A 20129-nucleotide genomic window follows, 5' to 3' on the forward strand; every position below is an offset into this window, starting at 1 on the left:
TCCCCCACTCTGCAGAGCCTGTCCCTCGAGAGTGACTTACCTCCATCAAGATGGCCCCGACAGTAGACTTCCCCACGCCAAACTGATGCCCCACCGAGTGGTAACTGTCGGGTGTGGCCAGCTTCCACAGGGCAATTGCAACCCACTTCTGCAGGGGGGTGGCGGGCTGCAGGTGGGTGTCCTGGTGTTCCAGAGCAGGGGCAAGCCAGGCACACATCTCCAGGAATATGGCCTTTCGCATCCAGAAGTTGCGGAGCCAGTGTTCGTCGTCCCAGAGCTCCATGACGAACTGGTCCCACCAGTCGGAACTCATCTCGTGCCTTCAAATCTGCCTGTCCCAAAAAAGTTTGGGGGCAAGGGTCGAGCTCCTGCATCCCGGAGGAGGTTTTCCTCAGTGCTGTCCAGGTCTATATGGGACAGAGTCATGCAGACGCAGCAGAAGCTGCAGTATGCAGTGTGGGGCCATCGCCTGCCCAGGGGCAGCTCAGACTCCATGGCCAAATAAAAGGCGAAAAGAAAAAAAAGAAAAAAGAAAACGCCCAGAAAATAAACTGTTGTGGTGTCCAAGGAAGCAGGGCAACCAAAGCAAAAACTGTAGCAGCTTTGCTTTCCCTCTAGGACAGGGGTCTCCAAACTACGGCCCGCGGGCCGCATCCGGCCCACGAGGCCCTCTCATCCGGCCCGTGGAGACCTTTTTGTCTGGCCCCGCCTTCCGTGTGCCGGTGTGACGAGGCGACCCCCGCCCGTCCCTGGGGCGCCGCCGAACGGGCCCTTCTTGCCGCGGGGGGGGGCCCTGTCAGGGGTGTGCGGCGTGTACTCACGCCGCGCCGGGGCAGGAGAAGCGGGCCGCTCCGCTGACAAGTGGCCGCGCGGCGGCAAACGGCGCAGGGGGCGGGGGTTAGCACAGGCGGCGTTCCCCCGCCCAGACTGACAGGGCAGCCGGCCAATCAGGGGGCAGGATGGGCGGTGGTGGTAACACCCGCCCGGCGACGTGCGGGGGAACGTGAACCCCGGCGGGAACTTTAAAAAGGTGACCCCTTCCGCCCGGGGGGGGGGAAGGAGTGAGCGGTGGCAAGCAGGAGGAGAGGACAGCGTGCAGAGGAAGGGGAGAGCGGGGGAAAAGCCCCCCCCCTTCTCAGGAGTCCAGACCCGACGGCCACCCAGACGGCAGGACCAGCCCCGGCGGGAGGGGTGGGCATCTGGATATACGACCGTCAGCCTGACGGACGAATCAAAGGTGACCGCCCCACGGTGGGGGGAGGTAGAGGGTCACACGAGGAGGGAAAGGAAGCAGCCCAGGGCAGAACTCGTTAGAGTTGGCGGGCTGACGAGTTACGGCAGGAGCCCCGTCAGCCAGACCGGAGCCAGCTGGTTCCGTGTCCTTAGGGCCCTGGGCTGGGGCCCGTGAGTGAGGGTGGGCCCGGGCCCCCCTTTCCCTCCCCTTCAGCACTGGAGGGAGTGCATGGTCAGAGTACCGGCCGCGCTGCGACAGAGGGCGCAATAGGCAACTGAAATTCCCCGTCGTGAAAGCGGCCCCTGAACTGCTGTTTGATAGTTAATGCGGCCCTCGGGCTGAAAAGTTTGGAGACCCCTGCTCTAGGAGGTAGGCAAGCCAGAAGCAGAAGCAGAGCAATGGCTGTCCAGGGGGATCCCTTTAACCACGCGTCTCTGCAAAGAGCATGCAGCAGTGCCTGGGCTTTAAGGCTGTCTTTGTGACTTTCCAGAAGCACTTCCGGGTGCTGCCTTTTGTTGACAGAGCGTCCGCCAGTCTGGATGCTCTTTGTCGACAAAGTGGATCGATTTTTCGATCCGCATAATGTAGTCTAGGCACTCTTTGTCGACAGAAGCCTGTAGTCTAGATGTAGCCCTAAGGTTACCATTGAGGGAAAACCTTCCGGCACTGGTGTATGTGGTGAGCACACATACCTAACATGGAATGGACATGAGCAATACTGAAGAACACCAGTTACGGAAAATGTAACTGTCTTATTCTATCAATTTTCTTGTGTGATTGTAGGGGGTGAAGTTCACTTCTGAGGAGCTGATGCTGTTATCCCCAATTGCAAGAGTGATGGAGTATTTTGATGGTGTGACCCAAGAGGTGTCAGTCTTATATGGCATTTGACTCTTGCTGTGTCTAGACTACATGCCTCTGTTGTCAGAGGCATGTAGATTAGACACATAGGCAAAGTCAACTGAAGCCGCAATTTAAATGATCACGGCTTCATTTAAATTTACATGGCTGCCGCGCTGAGCCGACAAACAGGTGATCAACTGTTTGTCCGCTCAGCGCGCTAGTCTGGACGCTCCCCTGCCGACATCAAAGCCCTTTGTCGGCAGCCCCGTTATTCCTCGTGGGATGAGGTTTACCGGGGCTGCCGACAAAGGGCTTTGATGTCGGCAGGGGAGCGTCCAGGCTAGCGCGCTGAGCGGACAAACAGTTGATCAGCTGTTTGTCGGCTCAGCGCGGCAGCCATGTAAATTTAAATGAAGCCGTGATCATTTAAATCACGGCTTCATTTGACTTTGCCAAAACAACAAATCTACATGGCTCCGTCGACGGAGCCATGTAGTTTAGACGTACCCTAAGTGCTGCCTTTGTTCTCTTGTTCCTCTTTTCCATACGCAGCCCACTTTATAGAGGTTTTTCCTTCTTTCTATGGAGAAGCTTCGGAGTGCCTGCCTCTCCTGATGAAACTGATGGTAATTAAAAATGATCACTACCCCCATAGGATTGGGCTTTATAGGGTCAAATTACCGAGAGGCATGAACATTAAATTCAGATCCAAAACTGGGTTAAATATTTCGCAGTAGAAAGTGGTGCTTGGAACTGGGATCATGTTCTGCTTGGCATTAAGATAACTGCGAACTTCCTTAATGTCTGTGCGATTGGGACTGATTTCTTGGCCCCATCTTGAGTTCAGTCTGAAATTGTAATTGGTTCAGGACGATGATGGATTTGTTCCGGAGTGTTCTTTTCTGGAGTTACTTCCTTAACTCCAGTGCCCACCTGACTTTCTGCTCTGTGGTTTCTCTCCCAGTGTTTGCTTCGCTATGGCAGCAGAGGTGTGTAATTCTATTCATGCGTGCAAAAAGCTTTTTACCTATAGCTTACATGTTTGTTTTCCCCTGAGCAATTGTTCTTGCAGCATCTGTATCTATATTTAGATTGGTTGATGTTGCTTGTTTTCCAGTGGCTCTTTTCGTTTGAGATGGAACTGCCTACTCTAGTTCCATCTCATGTTACTTTGCCAAATTTATGCCTGTGCTTTGTGGAGATAGTCTGAGGAAAACTTTGTCCTCTGCTCACAAATGTTCTTTCTGTTTTGGTGGTTTTAGTTCTTCCTTTAAGCATAGGGGTCAGAATTTAAAAGGTATCTGAGGGTATGTCTACACTTGCAGCCTAATTCGAACTTGGGCTGCAAATGTGGGCATTCGGAATTGCAAATCAAGCCCAGGATTTAAATATCCCACGCTTGATTTGCATCTTCCCGGCCGGGTGCTATTTTTGAAATGTACAAGCCCGAAGTAACTGCCCACGTCTACACACGGCAGTGAAATGGGCGTTTGAAATAAAGCTCTAGTTCGAATTACCTGTTAAACCTCATTGCATGAGGAATAACAGGTAGTTCGAAATAGGGCTTTATTTTGAACGCCCATTTCACTGCCGCATGTAGACGTGGGCAGTTACTTAGGGCTTGTACATTTCAAAAATGGCGCCTGGCCGGGAAGATGCAAATCAAGCGTGGGATATTTAAATCCTGGGCTTGATTTGCAATTCCGAATGCCTACATTTGCAGCCCTAGTTCGAATTAGGCTGTAAGTGTAGACATACCCTAAGTGCTTAAAGATGCAAATAGATGCTTCTGAAAGTCCCACTAGTCAGCTAACTTCTTCTTCAGGCAAATACTTATCTTTAAAAAATCTGGCCTTAAGTGTATTAATTTTGATTCTGCTTGCCATCTGTCTAGCTTTGGGCATCCATTCAGTGCAATGTAGGCCTTTAGCCAAACTGTACATCTGTGAAATATATTTCCATAACTAAACTCTACTTCCTCACTGAAAGGGATTAGTGTTTGGGTTACAAAGGGCAAAACTGTTTTTATTTATTTTAACCTTTAACTGGGCTAGGAAAGCCTTGACTATTCTGTAACTATCATTTGCTCTTTGTAGATAGGGTTTTCTTTTTCAGATTTCACTTATTCCTAATCAATGGAAATACCTATCATCACATTACACATTATCAATTTTCTTATTGGTGCTGAATTATACTAATTCCTCATCTCACATATGTGAAATCAGTAGATCCTAGCGTGAAACCAAGATCCTTTTCTGGTAACGCCAGTCTGGGATTTACCTGTAACTTTCCAAGGTGAACTGTGCTGGCAAGCCATGAAGACAAATCTGATCTTTTAGTTTGGAGAGCTTTAAACATTTTGTTCACACTTAGGGTGTCTTAGCTCTGACATTTCCAGCAGCAGCCATAGATGGAAAGAACTGGCTGCAACTATTACACTGTAGCTACAGCCCTATCCACACGTATTCAGGAGTGAATTGATACAGTTTATTATGTTATGGGGCCCTGCAACATTTTTGGCTTTCAGAACCCTGCTTCCAGCTTAGCATTCCAATCAATCTGAGCCCTTGAGAGGCTAAAAGTTTCCAGCAAACGTGTGATGTGTTTAAATTAATCCCTTCAAATAAATGATACGTCTAGAGAAGCATGGAATCTAGCTCAGAATCTCAAAGACTGAACTATAATAATAATAATAGCATCTATAATTCAAATATATTAATGTGATTTCTTACAAAGAGGAGATGAGAGTGTTAGGGAGAATAAAAGCTGACACAAGGATGTGAAAAGAATCAGGCATTTGTCTCATCTCTGCGTAGCTCCTCCTTCAAGTGCTCTCCAAGGATTCCGTGCTGGGGTGCTCTGGCTGATTTTAGAAGTTGGATCGATACAGGCAACACATGTTCTGTCTGCTAATTAGTCAGCAACTGATAGATGTGCTCTGACATCTCAGTCATGTTCTTCCAGCAGTGCAGATGGCAGGCCAGAGGGACAATGGCTCCTTAAGCTTTGCTTTCTTCCATCAAAATCAAGCTGAACTGAAGTCTCTCAGTGTCCAGAAGGAAGTCTGTGCTTCTGTCAGCGCTAACCCTACAGATCACTTAGGCACGAAGGCTACGTCTACACTGGCCCCTTTTCCGGAAGGGGCATGTAAATTTCATGAGTCGTAGTAGGGAAATGCGCGGGGGATTTAAATATCCCCGGCGGCATTTAAATAAAAATGTCCGCCGCTTTTTTCCGGCTTTTAAAAAAGCCGGAAAAGAGCGTCTACACTGGCCCCGATCCTCCGGAAAAAGTGCCCTTTTCTGGAGGAACTTATTCCTACTTCAAAGTAGGAATAAGATCCTCCGGAAAAGGGCACTTTTTCCGGAGGATCGGGGCCAGTGTAGACGCTCTTTTCCGGCTTTTTTAAAAGCCGGAAAAAAGCGGCGGACATTTTTATTTAAATGCCGCCGGGGATATTTAAATCCCCCGCGCATTTCCCTACTACGACTCATGAAATTTACATGCCCCTTCCGGAAAAGGGGCCAGTGTAGACGTAGCCTGAGTGTGGTGTGGCCTTCAGAGTGCTCTTAGCAGATAAGCTTTATTAGCAGATTGCTCTATAGCAATCTGTGCAGAGAACCATGTTCTCTAGTCCCAAGCCAGGCAGGCTGTCGGTGGAATGTGAAATACCTAAAGCTCCAGAAAGTGACTTTTTGGAGTTAAAAAGCTTCAGAAGGGGTAGCCAAGTTAGTCTGTAACAGGAAAAACTTAAAAACAACAAATAGTCCGGCAGCACTTTAAAGACTAACAAAACATGTAGATGGGATCATGAGTTTTCGTGGGAAAAACCCACTTCTTCAGATGACCAGAGTGTAATGAGTCCAGATCCAAGGATAAATAAGGGAAGGTAGGGGGGAGAAAAGGGAACGGGGAGGAAGAACAAGAGAGACAGTAAGTAGATAAAACTTAAAAAACTACAATTAGTCTAGTAGCACTTCAAAGACCTAACAAAACATGTAGATGGTGAGTAGATAGTTCAAGTAGTTACAGGAGTCTGTTAAGAACCATTAGCACTTCCATTGTTTGGTTGGTTGCCAACTCTGCACACACATCTATACTAACGATTTCATCACTGGACCCAATGACATCAGCCACCAAATCAAAGGCTCATTTAACTTCACATCCACTAATGTGATCTATACCATCAAATGCCAGCAATGCCCCACTGCCTCGTATATTGGCCAAAATGGACAATCGCTAGACTACAGGAAAGAATTCATGGACACAAATTAGATATCCAAAAAGGCAACACACAAAAACCTCTTGGAGAACACTTTAATCTTCCTGTACACTCATTAATGGATCTTCAAGTTGCAGTTTTGTTTCAGACCAATTCCACAAGTCAAATACACAGAGAAGGGTTGGAACTTAACTTCAATCACAAGTTTAATTCTTATGCCAATGGTCTAAACAGGGATACTGGATGGCTCACACACTATCTTCCACCTTTTAATAACTTAACCAACCAACCAATGGAGGTGTTAATGGTTCTTAACAGACTCCTGTAACTACTTGAACTATCTACTCACCATCTTCATGTTTTGTTAGTCTTTGAAGTGCTACTAGACTAATTGTTGTTTTTTAAGTTTTATCTACTCACTGTCTCTCTCTTTTTTTTCCCTCTCTCCCTTTTCCCCCTCCTCCCCGCCCTTCCCTTATTTATCCTTGGATCTGGACTCATTATACTCCAGTCATCTGAAGAAGTGGGTTTTGCCCACAAAAACTCATGATACCATCTACATGTTTTGTTAGTCTTTAAAATTTTACTAGACTATTTGCTGTTTTTAATGGTGGGGTTTTTTTTGGAGTTATTCAGCAGTGTCCTCTCCTGTTGAAGATGGATATATTAACCCGTGATCTGTAACCCCATGCCTTTTATACTCAGGCACTGTTTGGAAGAAAGCTTATCTACCTTTCTTGCCTAATCTATTATTTGTATTACATCAGTGTAGAAAAAAGTATGCTGAGGATTCATAATATCAGGCACTGTTCACACACCTAACAAAAATATGGTCCCTTCCCCAAGGGGTTTGCAATCTAAGCTCTGTCAATTAAATTAGCTTAATGTTGTCCATTTAGGACTTCCTGTTGGATACTCATCTTCACTTTCCTCTGCTGAAGCTCTGATTTTGTTTCTATTTTCTTAGAGTCTAAACCTATAAAGAATTGTTGTCTGACCTCTTGTATCACATAGGTCAGAGAATATCCACAAAAGAATTCCTAGAGTATATTATTTAGAAAAAATTATCCAGACTTGATTTAAAAATGGGGAGAACCCACCATGAACTTGGTTCATTACTCACCCTTTTTAAACAAATTTCACCTTATTTCCAGAGTGTACATTAGCGTCAATTTCCAGCAATTGGATCGTATTATACCTTTTTCTGCTAGACAGATGACAATCTGGTCACCCTGAACCATTCTGTGGTAAGATAAATAGACCGAGCTCCTTGAGTCTATCACTGTAAGGCAGGTTTTCTAATTTTTTAATGATTCTCATGGATTTTTTTGAACATTTATTAAACAGTCATCTACCTAGAAGGTAATCTGAACTCATTACATGATCTTGAGAAAGTCTCTTATGCTCTGAGTTTTTGGTTTTTAATTTACCCAATAATCCACAGAGTATCTGTATCAAGTAGCTCTATTCTGGCTTCACAATAAATATTTATCCAGGATCGTGGAGATGCATATAACACCATTTTGTGTCAGACGCTTCAGGGGGTAGCCGAATTAGTCTGCACAGGATAAACTTTAAAAATAACAAATGGTCTGGTAGCACTCTATAGACTAACAAAACATGTAGATGGTTTCATGAGCACCGGTCATCTGAAGAAGTGGGCTGTGCCCATGAAACCTCATGATACCATCTTCATGTTTTGTTAGTCTGTAAAGTGCTACCAGACCATTTGTTGTTTAAGTTCATTTTGTATGTCAGACAAGAAACTCAATATTAAGAGTCTCTCTTTTTGCTCTTTGTCACGTACCCACCCCCACCCGTGGGGTATGTAGGATCAGGGTGCCCTCGTTGGTGGCATGGAGGCTCCGATCTCGGGTTTGCTCTAGACCCCCAAGTCACCGGGGAGAGGCTTATTCGTGTACCAAGGCCAGACCACAAGCATGGTAGCCTACCCCCCCTACGAGCCACCTGTCCCTTTACCACGGCTAGCTGCTAACGGGCGATAGTCCGCACCCGCTTTGGGCGTCCCTTCTTCCGTCACTCACCAGAGTTCAGTAGTAAGAAGGAGAAAAAAAAAAAGGTCCCTCTCAATGGTCCGTCTTCCCGGCCTTATCGACAGTCAGTTTAGGTTGGGTAGGGGAACTTGGGCCCTCTCCCACTCTCGAGCTCCAGCCCCAGGACCCTAAGGTGAGGCTGCGCAGACCTTACCCAAATGATGAGCCACACGTTGGTCACTCACCACCCCTCTCGGGGGTGTTAGCGTCCTTCTCGACACCCCCGTCTTGGAACCGCTTCCTACGGGGCTTAGATGCTCCTCCGCCGGATGTTTCCTCCGGATGTAGGAATAACCTGCTCCAACACCTGCGGTGACTGTCTCCGTTCTGGCGCCTGGGTTCCGGTCTCAGCTGCCTGGGCCTCTAGTGACCCGCCTCCGGGGCCCTCCGCCCTCCCAGCAGCTTCCTTCCTGACCCCGGCATCCCCAGCAGTTCCTGCACTCCTGCTGGGCCCAGCTCCGTGGCTTCCGTGCTCCTGCTGGCCCTGGCATCTCCAGTGGCTTCCACCCCCGTCAACTGAGCCGGTGCCTCTTTTGAACATGGCATGCGACTCAGGGCATATGTGCAACAGCGCCAAGGGGGGGCCATACCAGTCTGTTCCCGGGCCGGGAGCCTCCGGAGCATCCATCCAGCTATGCATAGGTAATAAGGTTTGATTTCCTGAGCCCGTAATTTGGTGAATAGAAGTGGACGTTTTTACAGGGGTGGGTTGATCTCTGTGGTAAAGGAAGGGGAAGCAATTCAACAATCTTTTGTTTCAGTAAAGAGGCTGGGGAGTCTGTGAAGCAGAACCTCACTATGAAGCTTGCGCTTCCTGATGAAGACTCTATTGCTATCAGGTGCTTAGCTCTATGTATCCCACTGAACTCTTTGGGGACTGATAGGTTCAGCATCTTTCAGGAGGTGCTTGAACTTAGTGGGAGTTGAGGGCACCCACACCCAGGACTTCACTGAAAGCCCTTAACAACCCACTGGGTGTCAAAAGGTGAAAATCACTGCAGTGAAGAGAGCCTTGCGGTGGGTGTTTGCACGAAGCAGCCATATGGAGTGTGCCTGAACAGCCCTTCTATGCTACAGGAAGGATGTTGGCTCAGACTCCACATAGGATGCTGTTTAAGTCTCGGCTTGACAAAGCCCTGGCCGGGTTGATTTAGTTGGGATTGGTCCTGCCTAGAGCAGGGGGCTGGACTTGATGACCGCCTGAGGTCTCTTCCAGCTCTATGGTTCTATGATTCTATGAAAAGGCCGCATAGCAGGAAGACTGTTGGGGGGAAGTTATATTGCCATATTTATGCCATTCTGATGGCCCCAGCAACACCTTCACGTGATACAGAGGGGCTGTGCTTGTTAGCTCAGGCTTCAGGAGATGCTCCCTTACTGCCCTGTGCTCCTTGCACACAGAGCAAATATTCAGGTTCTAGGTGGGTGCAGTGATTTCACCCTTAATGTATCTGCCTTCCTTATGCCATAGTGGCATTTAGGTTAGATAGCATGTGCTGTTGCTATTGTGGGGAGCAATATTACCTTAAAGTGCCCTTCTTTGGATTGAAGCAGCACAGCAGAAAATGGGCGGATTAATTTGCCTGCTCCATAATTATAGTTCCGAATTTAGCCAGGAGTCAGAAACGTACAAAGGGACTGCAAGAATACAAATGCATCAGAGATAGAAGAGGAGGTGGGTGGAAACAAAAGGAGGGGAACAGCCAGGTGAACAAATTCTTGGCAAGTACAAAACCCTTGTGTTAGGTTGCCTGAAATTTTAAACAACAAATTTTGCATGCCTTCTGCTGGGAAATCCGTGTCTTGAAAGCCAATGTTGCCAAGATTAGAATGCTGAGATAAAAGGCTCAGGTCAGTACAGAATGAGTTCTCAGTAATAATAGTTACCCATTTACTAGCTTTAATACAATGGGTCAAATACAATCACCATAATAATTTTAACATATGACTTGTTTCTGACCAGAGAGCTGTGTGTTCCTGCCTCCTTGGGCAAGGTACTGCTGCTGCTCTCACTGAGAAGCCCACCCATTCCCTTTTGGGGGGGGGGGGGGGGTCCTCCTCCCTTTTGAGAGGAGCAGTTTGATTTATTCACTCAAGCTAGAAGATGGTGATTCTATCCCTTTAACCTACAGGTCCCTATGCTCTGCTCACCAGTGACTGCCAGCCCTGGAGTTCCTGTATTGGTTTTCACTCACCTATAATTTTCTTGAACCCTCAGGAACAAGACAATTACAACCAACCACCTGCCTTCCTATCCCTCCAGAAGTTACCACCCTTCCTTTTTATTTACTTTTGTAGTTTTCAGGGGAATGGCTGTGACTATTTCCTGAGAAGTAACAATGAAATTGGCAATTGTGAGAGAGGAGAAAAACTTGGCCAATATTTCCCAGTGAGATTCCTCCATCCACAACCCCAACAGTAGATTTCACCACACTTAACAAACTTCCCAGTTTTACTGCTAAGATTTCATCAATAGAGAAATGTTTGGTGCAGTCCTAGCTACATCCTGCTGGAGCAAAATGTCAAGACATATTAAATACATGAGGCTATAAAAGGGCAAAGTTTTAGCTTGGCTAGAAGGTCAGTGCTCAAACATATGGAAACAGTGGAACTTTAAAGGAATGTTCTCTCAGAGTTTGCTGAAGACCCTAGAAATGTGCTACAATTCTGGCTGTGCCAGTTGACAGTCACTAGGATAGCGGAACAAGATCAGGAGAGGTGTGGGTAACATTCTTTCTTGGTAGTGTGAAACATCTTGGGTGTCTTCTTTGAGTGTGTAACACTGTTCTGAGGTCATACATTTCACCATCATATTGAAACATGACAACAAATTTGAGAGTCAAAGCCAGTAGGGACCATCAAATCATCTAATCAGACTTCCTGCACATTCCAGGCTACTAACCTCACTCAGTTACCCTTGCATATGAAACATGCCAAGAAATGAATTTACCTTGAATCAGGTCTCTTATTTGTAATGATTCAAGACAAAATGAAAAGGGGAGTCGTAAAGGCCCTTAATGTGGTTTGTTCTCCCATTTGTGGGAGTTACCTGTATGCATCAAGGAATACAAATGATTCCCATTAATATATTTATTTAGACTAGATTTGTAAAAGCATGAATAATTTCAAAATCAAAGGTGCTTCCCATATGAACGTGCTTAATAATCAGGCTGCCACATTCTGCCTTAGCTTTAGTTTTTGAGTAGTCTAATAAGGAGGTTCATCCAGAGCACATTACAGTACTCCAATGTTCCAGCTATTAAACTGGCTGGAATCATTCTATACTTGCATTTTACTCCAACTATAAATAAAAGAGCTTTGTGCACCTCTTGTTTAATAAAGTTTGGGGGCTTTGGGCTCACTTGGAAGAATTTTGTTCCCTATGAATTATACCTGATAAGTTGGATCCCCTTCTATACAAGCACTTCAGGGTCTCCAAGAAGGATCCTGGTTCAACTGAATGAGATGGCTGGACCATTTAAACACTGGGGCTGTGTCTACATTGGCCCGTATTCTGTAATAGGGATGCTAATGTAGCACTTTGGAATAGGCAAATCCGCGGGGGATTTAAATATCCCCCGCGGCATTTGCATTAACATGGCTGCTGCTTTTTTCCGGCTTGTAGATAAGCCGGAGAAAAGCGCCAATCTGGACGCGATCCTCCAGAAAATAAGCTCTTTTCCGGAGGATCTCTTATTCCTACTTGAAAGTACTTGAAAAATATAAGATGTATTTTGTTTCTTTTCAACAAGTGTTTTGCACTGAATGCCAAAAGGGATATTGTAAAAAAGGTTATGTTACAAATGAAACCCCATTTCCCCTCCAAACCTTCATACCATTTAAGAATGCATAAATCAGGTTACATCTGGGTTTTAAAATCTACTCATAGCACTAGAATTGAACACAAAATGGAAATGAATTATTTATTAACTCCAATTTCTTTTTTTCAGGACACGTGCACATCACGGATTTCAATATTGCTACCATACTAACTAAAGGGACGCAGGTCATCACTATCGCTGGCACAAAGCCATATATGGGTAAGAATTCCTAAAGACCTAGGCTACTTAAAGGGCCATTCTTTGTTTAATACCCATCCTTAATTCCAGGTTTTGAAGAATATAGGGAGACAGAAGTGAAATCCTTTCAGAAAATTATAACTCTTTCCATTCCCACCAGATAGGAATGCGGTGATTTTAAATGAGATGAGCCACAGATGGAAAAACAAAGATTTTTTTGTTTCATATCTGTGCAATATTTTCTCATACTGATTTAGAGCTGGGGCCCATGTCGTGATTAACTAACAAAAAAGGTGGGGAGCCAGGAAAAGTCTAATGGAAACATTAATTTCAGTTAAGCTATTGTCATGCTGCAAGGCCTTATTCAAATGTCTTGTGCCTGTGCCAGATGACTGTTAAATAAAATGGGATTTTTGTTGAGGCTCTCAAAGCATTTTACAAATTTTAGTCAAGCTTCATTCACTTCTTTGATATAGCTATTATATGTATCATTATCCTCATTTCACAGATGGATAAACTGAGGCACAGAGAGCTGTATTAGCCTATGCTACGCTAGTGTAATGACTCAATCCTATAAAGGGCTGAACATCACTTGTGAGCCGAGAATGAGCTGAGTACCTTGCAGAACCTTTCTTGATTAAGGTTTAAAAAATCCATAGTGTTAATCTGGATTCAACAATTGTAATTGTTGAAACAGATTCTGGACACCGTGTATGAAGCAAGCAGAAGGGTTTGTTAACACACAGCGCTGGTGGAGTGTCACTTCGCTTCTTAGGCTTGGTGAACACTGCCAGACAATAGGTTACAACTAATTATATAGGATGCTTAGTGGGCAGATGAAGTGACTGGGGGAGAAGAGGGAGAATCCCAGACCCCTGGATAGGTGCTAATCTGCTAATCGTGAGGCAAAAGGAGAGCAATAATCTAAAGGTTACATAGTGTTTTCTGCCCATAGGTTACAGAATACCTTATATCTAGTTAAACAAGTATTTAAGAGCTACATAGTCCTGTTTTTTGTTTTTAAGTATTTAAACAAAGCAGACATCAATTATCAATTACGTGTTAGGTGGCGACGTGTCTGTCAGCTTCAGGAACGTATCTCTGCACGGAGGTGATCTATTGGTGATGCATCTGGGGATTAAAGCAGAGACATTAGGAGTACTTGACAATTGCGCATTTGTTCCTAGCACCATTGAATGTGTCATGTCCTGTCTCTCATCCTAGGTTGTTAGCTCTATGATGACCTTCCTGGGATGGGCTACGCGTGGGAGGAGGGGGAAGGTAACCATCGTATACTGTGTTAGTGTGCCAGTTCCAGACTTGAAATTTAGAATAGGGATTCTTAACAGAATATCATAGCCTGCCTCAGAAATTTTTACCCTACAGTAATGGCAACTGGAATTTGGCCTGTAGAACTTGCATGAGCTGCATAGATCAAACAGTATGTCAGGGAAAAATGCAGTGTCCCACATTTTGTAAATTTGTTGTAAATTACATTAGTGTGTAAGCCTGTGTAAGGAAGGGATGACTCAGGTTTCAGGTGTCCTTGCTGCTAACCCAGTGGTTTTCTACTACCCCAATAGCCTCTGATTAATGTTGCATTCCTTTGCAAATATAAAATTAAAAGGACATAGAAAATAGAAAATATGATGATAGCTCATGATACCATCTACATATTTTGTTAGCCTGGTAGCACTTTAAAAACTATTTGTTGTTTTTTAAGATTTTCCTTTTACAGACTAACTTGGCTACCCCTTTGAAAGTTATAAAAAAGCTAGTATTTCTGCATAGTAGTAAATAGACATCAAAATAAAAATGCACAATGTTTATATATAGGGAGCATTACACAGATGCAAACATCACAGCCACGACTGTCAGGAAAGTAATGAGAATGGTTTTCAATCTCATTTTGAAAATCCCTTTTAAATTATTTACCCCGTTGATATGAATGGATTTGTGCCCATCTGTACCAAACAATCAGCCCAGCTGCAGTCTGGAAACTGAGGTGCACAAGGGAAAAAAGCTTGAAAACAAGCTAGAGGGGAAATAAGGGTCGGCAGGATGAGTCAGTTCCCTAGTGCATGACACATTTGTGCACTGACCTTCTGAACTTCCATGTGTTAAGTGTTACGCTCTTACTAGGAAAATGTGGTGCACATCTTTGGGTTCCCATTGTGCTGGTAGCTGGATCAGTTGCCATGGTGACAAAAGAAGAAGGGACACCATTTTTTTTTCTTCTGCCCTTGGTTAGGAGAAATTTTTGTGTCCAATTTTTGTGTACATTTGTTCTATGTGCATTCTATAGGGCAAAGGCGCTGATTTGGTTCAAAACTAGGTAAAGTAGCAGAGCTACCGTGTATATGAATGAGGAATGTTGCTGTCTTGTGGTAGGGCCACAAAGTAGATAATAGACTTGCTGCTACTACTAGCAACAATAGGAGCCCCAGTTTTTTGAAGGTAAAGGAGCTGTGCTGGTTTCCTAGGTGCATATGACATTGATACTGAAATGGTGTCGACGACACATGGTTTTACTTCAGTGGAGGCACACAAATCAGTGTATTCATGTCAGTCAGACTGAACATTTAAAACGTAACATGGAGGGTTGGCGGCGGGTATTCCTTGCCACAGATGGGATTCAGTTTCATGTGTGGATATTGCTAGGCTATCACTGTCACAGATGCTGTTTCTTTCTTCCTTTTAACGTTGCTCAGAGCAAACTTTTATGTCTTTGGAATGTGCCACATCACACCAATAGTACTTAGAGTATTGCACATTTTCCCCATGTGGAATGATATTCCAGCTCTCACTAAAAAAGCTACATCTATAACCTCCCTCTAAATCTCCACTACCTACTTACCCACCTACACAAGTTTATATGTACAACGCAAAAATCCTCAATCTGTTTTTTAGACACGGCTTGTTTCCTCTACTAGTCTTGCTGCTGGAGAAGTTCCACCTATTGATTTTTTTTCCCCTGTCAGTAATGCAGAAAAGTATTATTTATGTCCCTTTTACTGCCAAACCAGCAAAATGCTTGGTTATTCAGAGACAAGAGGAGCCCAATTCTCATTTCACTTACATGTAAAGTTGCCAATCCTGTATTTCAAAAATAAGAGACTCTTTTCTCAGCACTCCTACCCCAACATTCCTCCCATTATCATCATCACCGTCATCGTCATCATCAACATCGATATTAAAGAGTACTCACAGGGTCACTGCTGCTTTTTGCAGTACTCAGCAACTCTGATCTTGTTGAGTGGGAGATAAAAAAAAATAAGGGACACCCCTTGGAGCCACTTGTATGGGCGAAGTTGGAGGGGTTATACTAGGGCAATGGAAGATGGTGCCAAAACCATGGCTGTAAGAACTAAGAGTCTCCTTAGTTCAAGCTAAAATGTGTCCATCAGTAAAATGAGCTGTAAATCTGATGAACAGTAACAATCATAAGAGCCGTCCCATCCATAAGACAGTTTGGGGAGGTAGCCCCAAACCTCTTGTGTTGGGGGGCCCTATTGCAGCCACCTCAACTGTCCTATGTCCTCATATCCTTCATGGTCCAGAGCTGCTTTGCGTATTACCTGGAGAATGAGGCTCGGGGCAGCAGCAGGGTGTGAGGCCCCCTGCACTCACTGCAGCGGCAGGAGACACAGGAAGCAGAGCAAACCAGCAGCCTGCTCCGCTGCCCATCTCCCAGTTGGGTTGCTCCACTTCACCGTGGTGGTGGGAATGGGAGTGAGGACCGGGTGCAGTGAGGACCAGAGGGGGCGGAACAGGGGCAGGAATGGGTGGAGTAGCGCCTGGTATAGGAGGGGGTTTCTCAGGGACATACACCTGGGGAAGAGGGTGCCCTGTGCCCTCCTCCAGACAACCCTGACAGTCATTTGCAGCATTTCACTGCATATAGGGCTGCCAAGTGTCCAGTATTGGCCCGGACAGACTGGTATTGGTGGCCTCTGTCCGGTGAAAACCCCCCAGAAAATACCAGATGTTCTATACAGGAGAATTAAAGCATTATCTAAGGTTTCTCCCTTACTGCTGCTGTCCCTTCATAATTGATCCTTCACTCCATAGGAAGCTCCTTTTATTAGCATAACAGAGATGACTTTTCACCCTTCAGGTCACCTGACTCAGTGCTGTAATATTAAAAAAATACAAAAAAAAAGCCCCTCAGCTTTACCTCTGTTTAGTTTTATTCCTTTGTTAATGATCCTCCCCTCCCACACCTAAAAATGTCATTGCATTTTCCTTAATCTTTCGTATGGAGCTAATAAATTCAGGTCATCTTCTGACCCTGCCCTACTTCCTGTCAGGCAGGCAGCTTTACTCTATAGAAGTAATGGCTGTTGGGCCTGTGCCCAGATAGAGGTTATTCTCTGCTTTCCAGAAATGTAGCCAGCAGCATTATGTCTGTGTTTGTATCCACCAATAATTCAGAGTTTGCAATTTACCCCCTTAAGTGGTGGTTCTTCTAGACTGAAAGTGTTTTCGGATTCAGCTAAGGGAAAGAAGATGGCAAGGAGGAAATTAGCTGAACTTGAACTCAAATGAAAAAGGTTGACATAGCTCTAACTTGAGGGAATTTTCTGTGGTACACAAAAAGAGGCTAGCTGGGCCAGTGTTACTATTGAACTTCATAGAACAGGCTTCAGTTCCCTGCTCTGACACAGTCTTGCTTGGGGAAATCAGAGAGTCTTTTTATGCCTCAATTTTCCATATGTGAAATGGGAATAATAGCACTGCCCATTATATGCCTCAGAGGAGCTTCAGGTGTTGGGAGGACAGATATACTCAAATTAAGACATGATCTGATATTATGGCGATAGAAGTTATATAAGAAACTAAGATAGATTGAATCCCCACTCCCTAATCAGTTATCTAATATTAGGAAACTACTTTAACTCAATGAGTGGCATAATTCTTATCGGGTGGATCGATCCTGTAGCAATTGATCCACCTGTGGTCGATTTAACAAGTCTTGGAAAGACCCTTTAAAGCAACCGCTGATCATTCTCCTGTGTACTCAAGCAGAACAAGATGCATAAGGGGAGTTGACAGGAGAGTTTTTTCTGTCTACCACCTGCAGCGTGGACCTCACGGTAAATAGATATAATCTATGTCAATTTGAGTTATGCTACTAATATATCTCAAATTGCATAAATTAGTTCTACCTGTCCTTATAGAGTAGACCTGCCCTTTGTAACATCAAATACATTAAATTATTTCTCTATTATACATTGAACATTTAAATAATGCTTTGTATTTCCCTGTCCAAGACTCTGAAAATTCTTAAATCCATTAAAGGATTAAATATCACAACACCCCTTTAGAGTAAGAAAATGGTAATCATTCTATTTTTCAGATGGGGAAAACTGAGGCAGAGAGGAGCTAAGTCGTGTTCAGGATCATAGAGCAAGTCAGCAACAGAGAATACTTCACACTAATCCTGACACTGATTATACTGTCCATATCATTAGACTTTAACACCCAAATATCAATTAGTGTAGGCACATATGAAAAGTTAGGTCAAACTATAAAATGACTCAGATGCTGATTCTAGGGCTGTAAGTGACTGTTCGTCTAGCTGACTATCAGATAAGCATAAGTTTATTGGATAGTCGACTAGTGGTGTAACTAGTCACTCCCTCCCCCCCTTGCTGCCTCTGTCAGAGTGAAGCAGCAAGTGGGGGCAGCAGGGGAGCTGGCTTAAAAGCTGGTTCCCCCCAGCATCATCTCTGTGTAGGGCAGGGGAGGTAGAGGCACAGTGGGAAACAGCACAAGCTGGGACTGAAGCAGTCTCTGCTCATGCTGGTTCTGCTGCGATTTGCTTTGAAATATACAAGAGGAAGCCCTGCAGGGAGAGTGGGGCCAGCGGGGTAGTCCACTGGGGCTCTTGTACATTTTAAAAGCTGAGGCGCTGCAGGGAGCACGGGGCCAGTGGGGAGTCCCCTGCTGGCTCTGTGCTCCCTGCGGGGCGTCTGCTTTCGAAATGTACAAGAGCCTCACTGGGGCTCTTGTACATTTCAAAGGCTCAGGCACAGGCCCCATGCTCCCTGCAGGGCTTCCGTGTATGAAATCCCATCAACTATTTGATTCGTTAATTAATCTAAATTTAATATCCCTAGCTGATTCCACACCAAAGTATAGTAATTTTCTAATGGATGTGAATTGGCCTCTAGTAATAATCCAACAGAAACTACAAATAGTAACACTGACATTATATAGAGCCTGTCATGTCATGAGCCTAAAGCAGTGTCTAAACATTGGCGTTTAACTTAGCCTTCCACCATGATTTTTGAAGTAGCTAAATCTTACTGTAGGTTATGAAACTGAGGCTGAGCGGTTAGGTGACTTCCCAAGGTCAAGAAGTATTTAGATTATGGGAATCCTAACCAAGCATTTACTATCATAGCTTGTTAAAACAAATCCAAATAGTCAAGTGAACGGCTGGGTCAAAGGGAATAAATTAAATATATATGGTAAATAGAACAGTGTGGAATTCCTTTTTTTACCTCAGGACTGAAACATTATATCATTAAACATTATATATATTCAGCTTATAACTGCTAAGGTAGTCAAGAATTACTATTTGAGACTGAAATAAAGCAAAACATTTTTTCTGTATTTTTCAGCTCCTGAGATGTTTAACTCCACAAAAGCTACTGGCTATTCCTTTGCTGTTGACTGGTGGTCTTTAGGAATTACTGCCTATGAGCTACTTAGAGGCAGGGTATTGTACATACAGCTGCATTCATTGTTTGGGTTGTTTTGGGGGAGGGAGGGGTTAACTCTTGCTGTTTTCAATACTGTTTTGTTTGTGTTTTTAAACATGGATAAAAAATATTGAGTTGAAATCTATAGACTCATAAGAATTCCAAAAGAAACCACGGCCGCACAGAATAATTCAGGGTGACAAGTTCTTTAAGGGTACGTCTAAACTACATGGCTCCGTCGACGGAGCCATGTAGATTTGTTGTTTTGGCAACGGCAAATGAAGCCGCGATTTAAGTGATCGCGGCTTCATTTAAATTTACATGGCTGCTGCACTGAGCCGACAAACAGGTGATCAGCTGTTTGTCCGCTCAGCGCGCTGGTCTGGACGCTCCCCTGCCAACATCAAAGCCCTTTGTCGGCAGCCCCGTTATTCCTCGTGGGATGAGGTTTACCGGCAGCCCCGTTATTCCTCGTGGGATGAGGTTTACCGGGGCTGCCGACAAAGGGCTTTGATGTCGGCAGGGGAGCGTCCAGACTAGCGCGCTGAGCGGACAAACAGCTGATCACCTGTTTGTCGGCTCAGCGCGGCAGCCATGTAAATTTAAATGAAGCCGCGATCATTTAAATCGCGGCTTCATTTGCCTTTGCCTATGTGTCTAATCTACATGCCTCTGACGACAGAGGCATGTAGTCTAGACACAGCCTAAGTGTCCAATGCCCTGTCAGTTAACATAAGTTAGGCAAAAAAAAACCTGGAGCCATCTAATTGATGGATAAGAATTCCAAAAGCAGGGACTGTAAAAGAATTTAGTCTGAGCTCAGAACATGCAAGAAGAAATGTTTTTTTAAAAACAAATAATTTTGCTATTGCATTAAGACTCTGCCACCTGAGCAAACACGAACCACTGTGTGTGAATTATTAATACAACACTATTCATGCCCTGTCATGCCTCGGTCTTTGGCTGTAACTTACTTGCAAAGTTTGGTGCATGTTGGATAAGTTCTTTTAAACAATTTTGTAAAAAAGGTGGGCAAATTAAATGTTG

General features: G+C 44.6%; 1 protein-coding gene across 2 annotated transcripts in view; it reads left to right on the forward strand.

The window, feature by feature from the left end:
• Window positions 1-20129, forward strand: part of STK32A (serine/threonine kinase 32A) — a 101620-nt gene that overhangs the window by 67192 nt on the left and 14299 nt on the right. For both annotated transcript variants that reach the window (XM_075900288.2, XM_075900287.2), the window contains exons 8-9: window positions 12304-12393; window positions 19002-19099. In XM_075900288.2, coding sequence (XP_075756403.2) covers window positions 12304-12393; window positions 19002-19099 — 188 coding nt within the window. The remainder of the gene's footprint in view (window positions 1-12303; window positions 12394-19001; window positions 19100-20129) is intronic.

The sequence above is a fragment of the Pelodiscus sinensis genome, chromosome 16 (assembly GCF_052426305.1).
Source record: "Pelodiscus sinensis isolate ZL-2025 chromosome 16, ASM5242630v1, whole genome shotgun sequence".
NCBI lineage: Eukaryota > Metazoa > Chordata > Testudines > Trionychidae > Pelodiscus > Pelodiscus sinensis.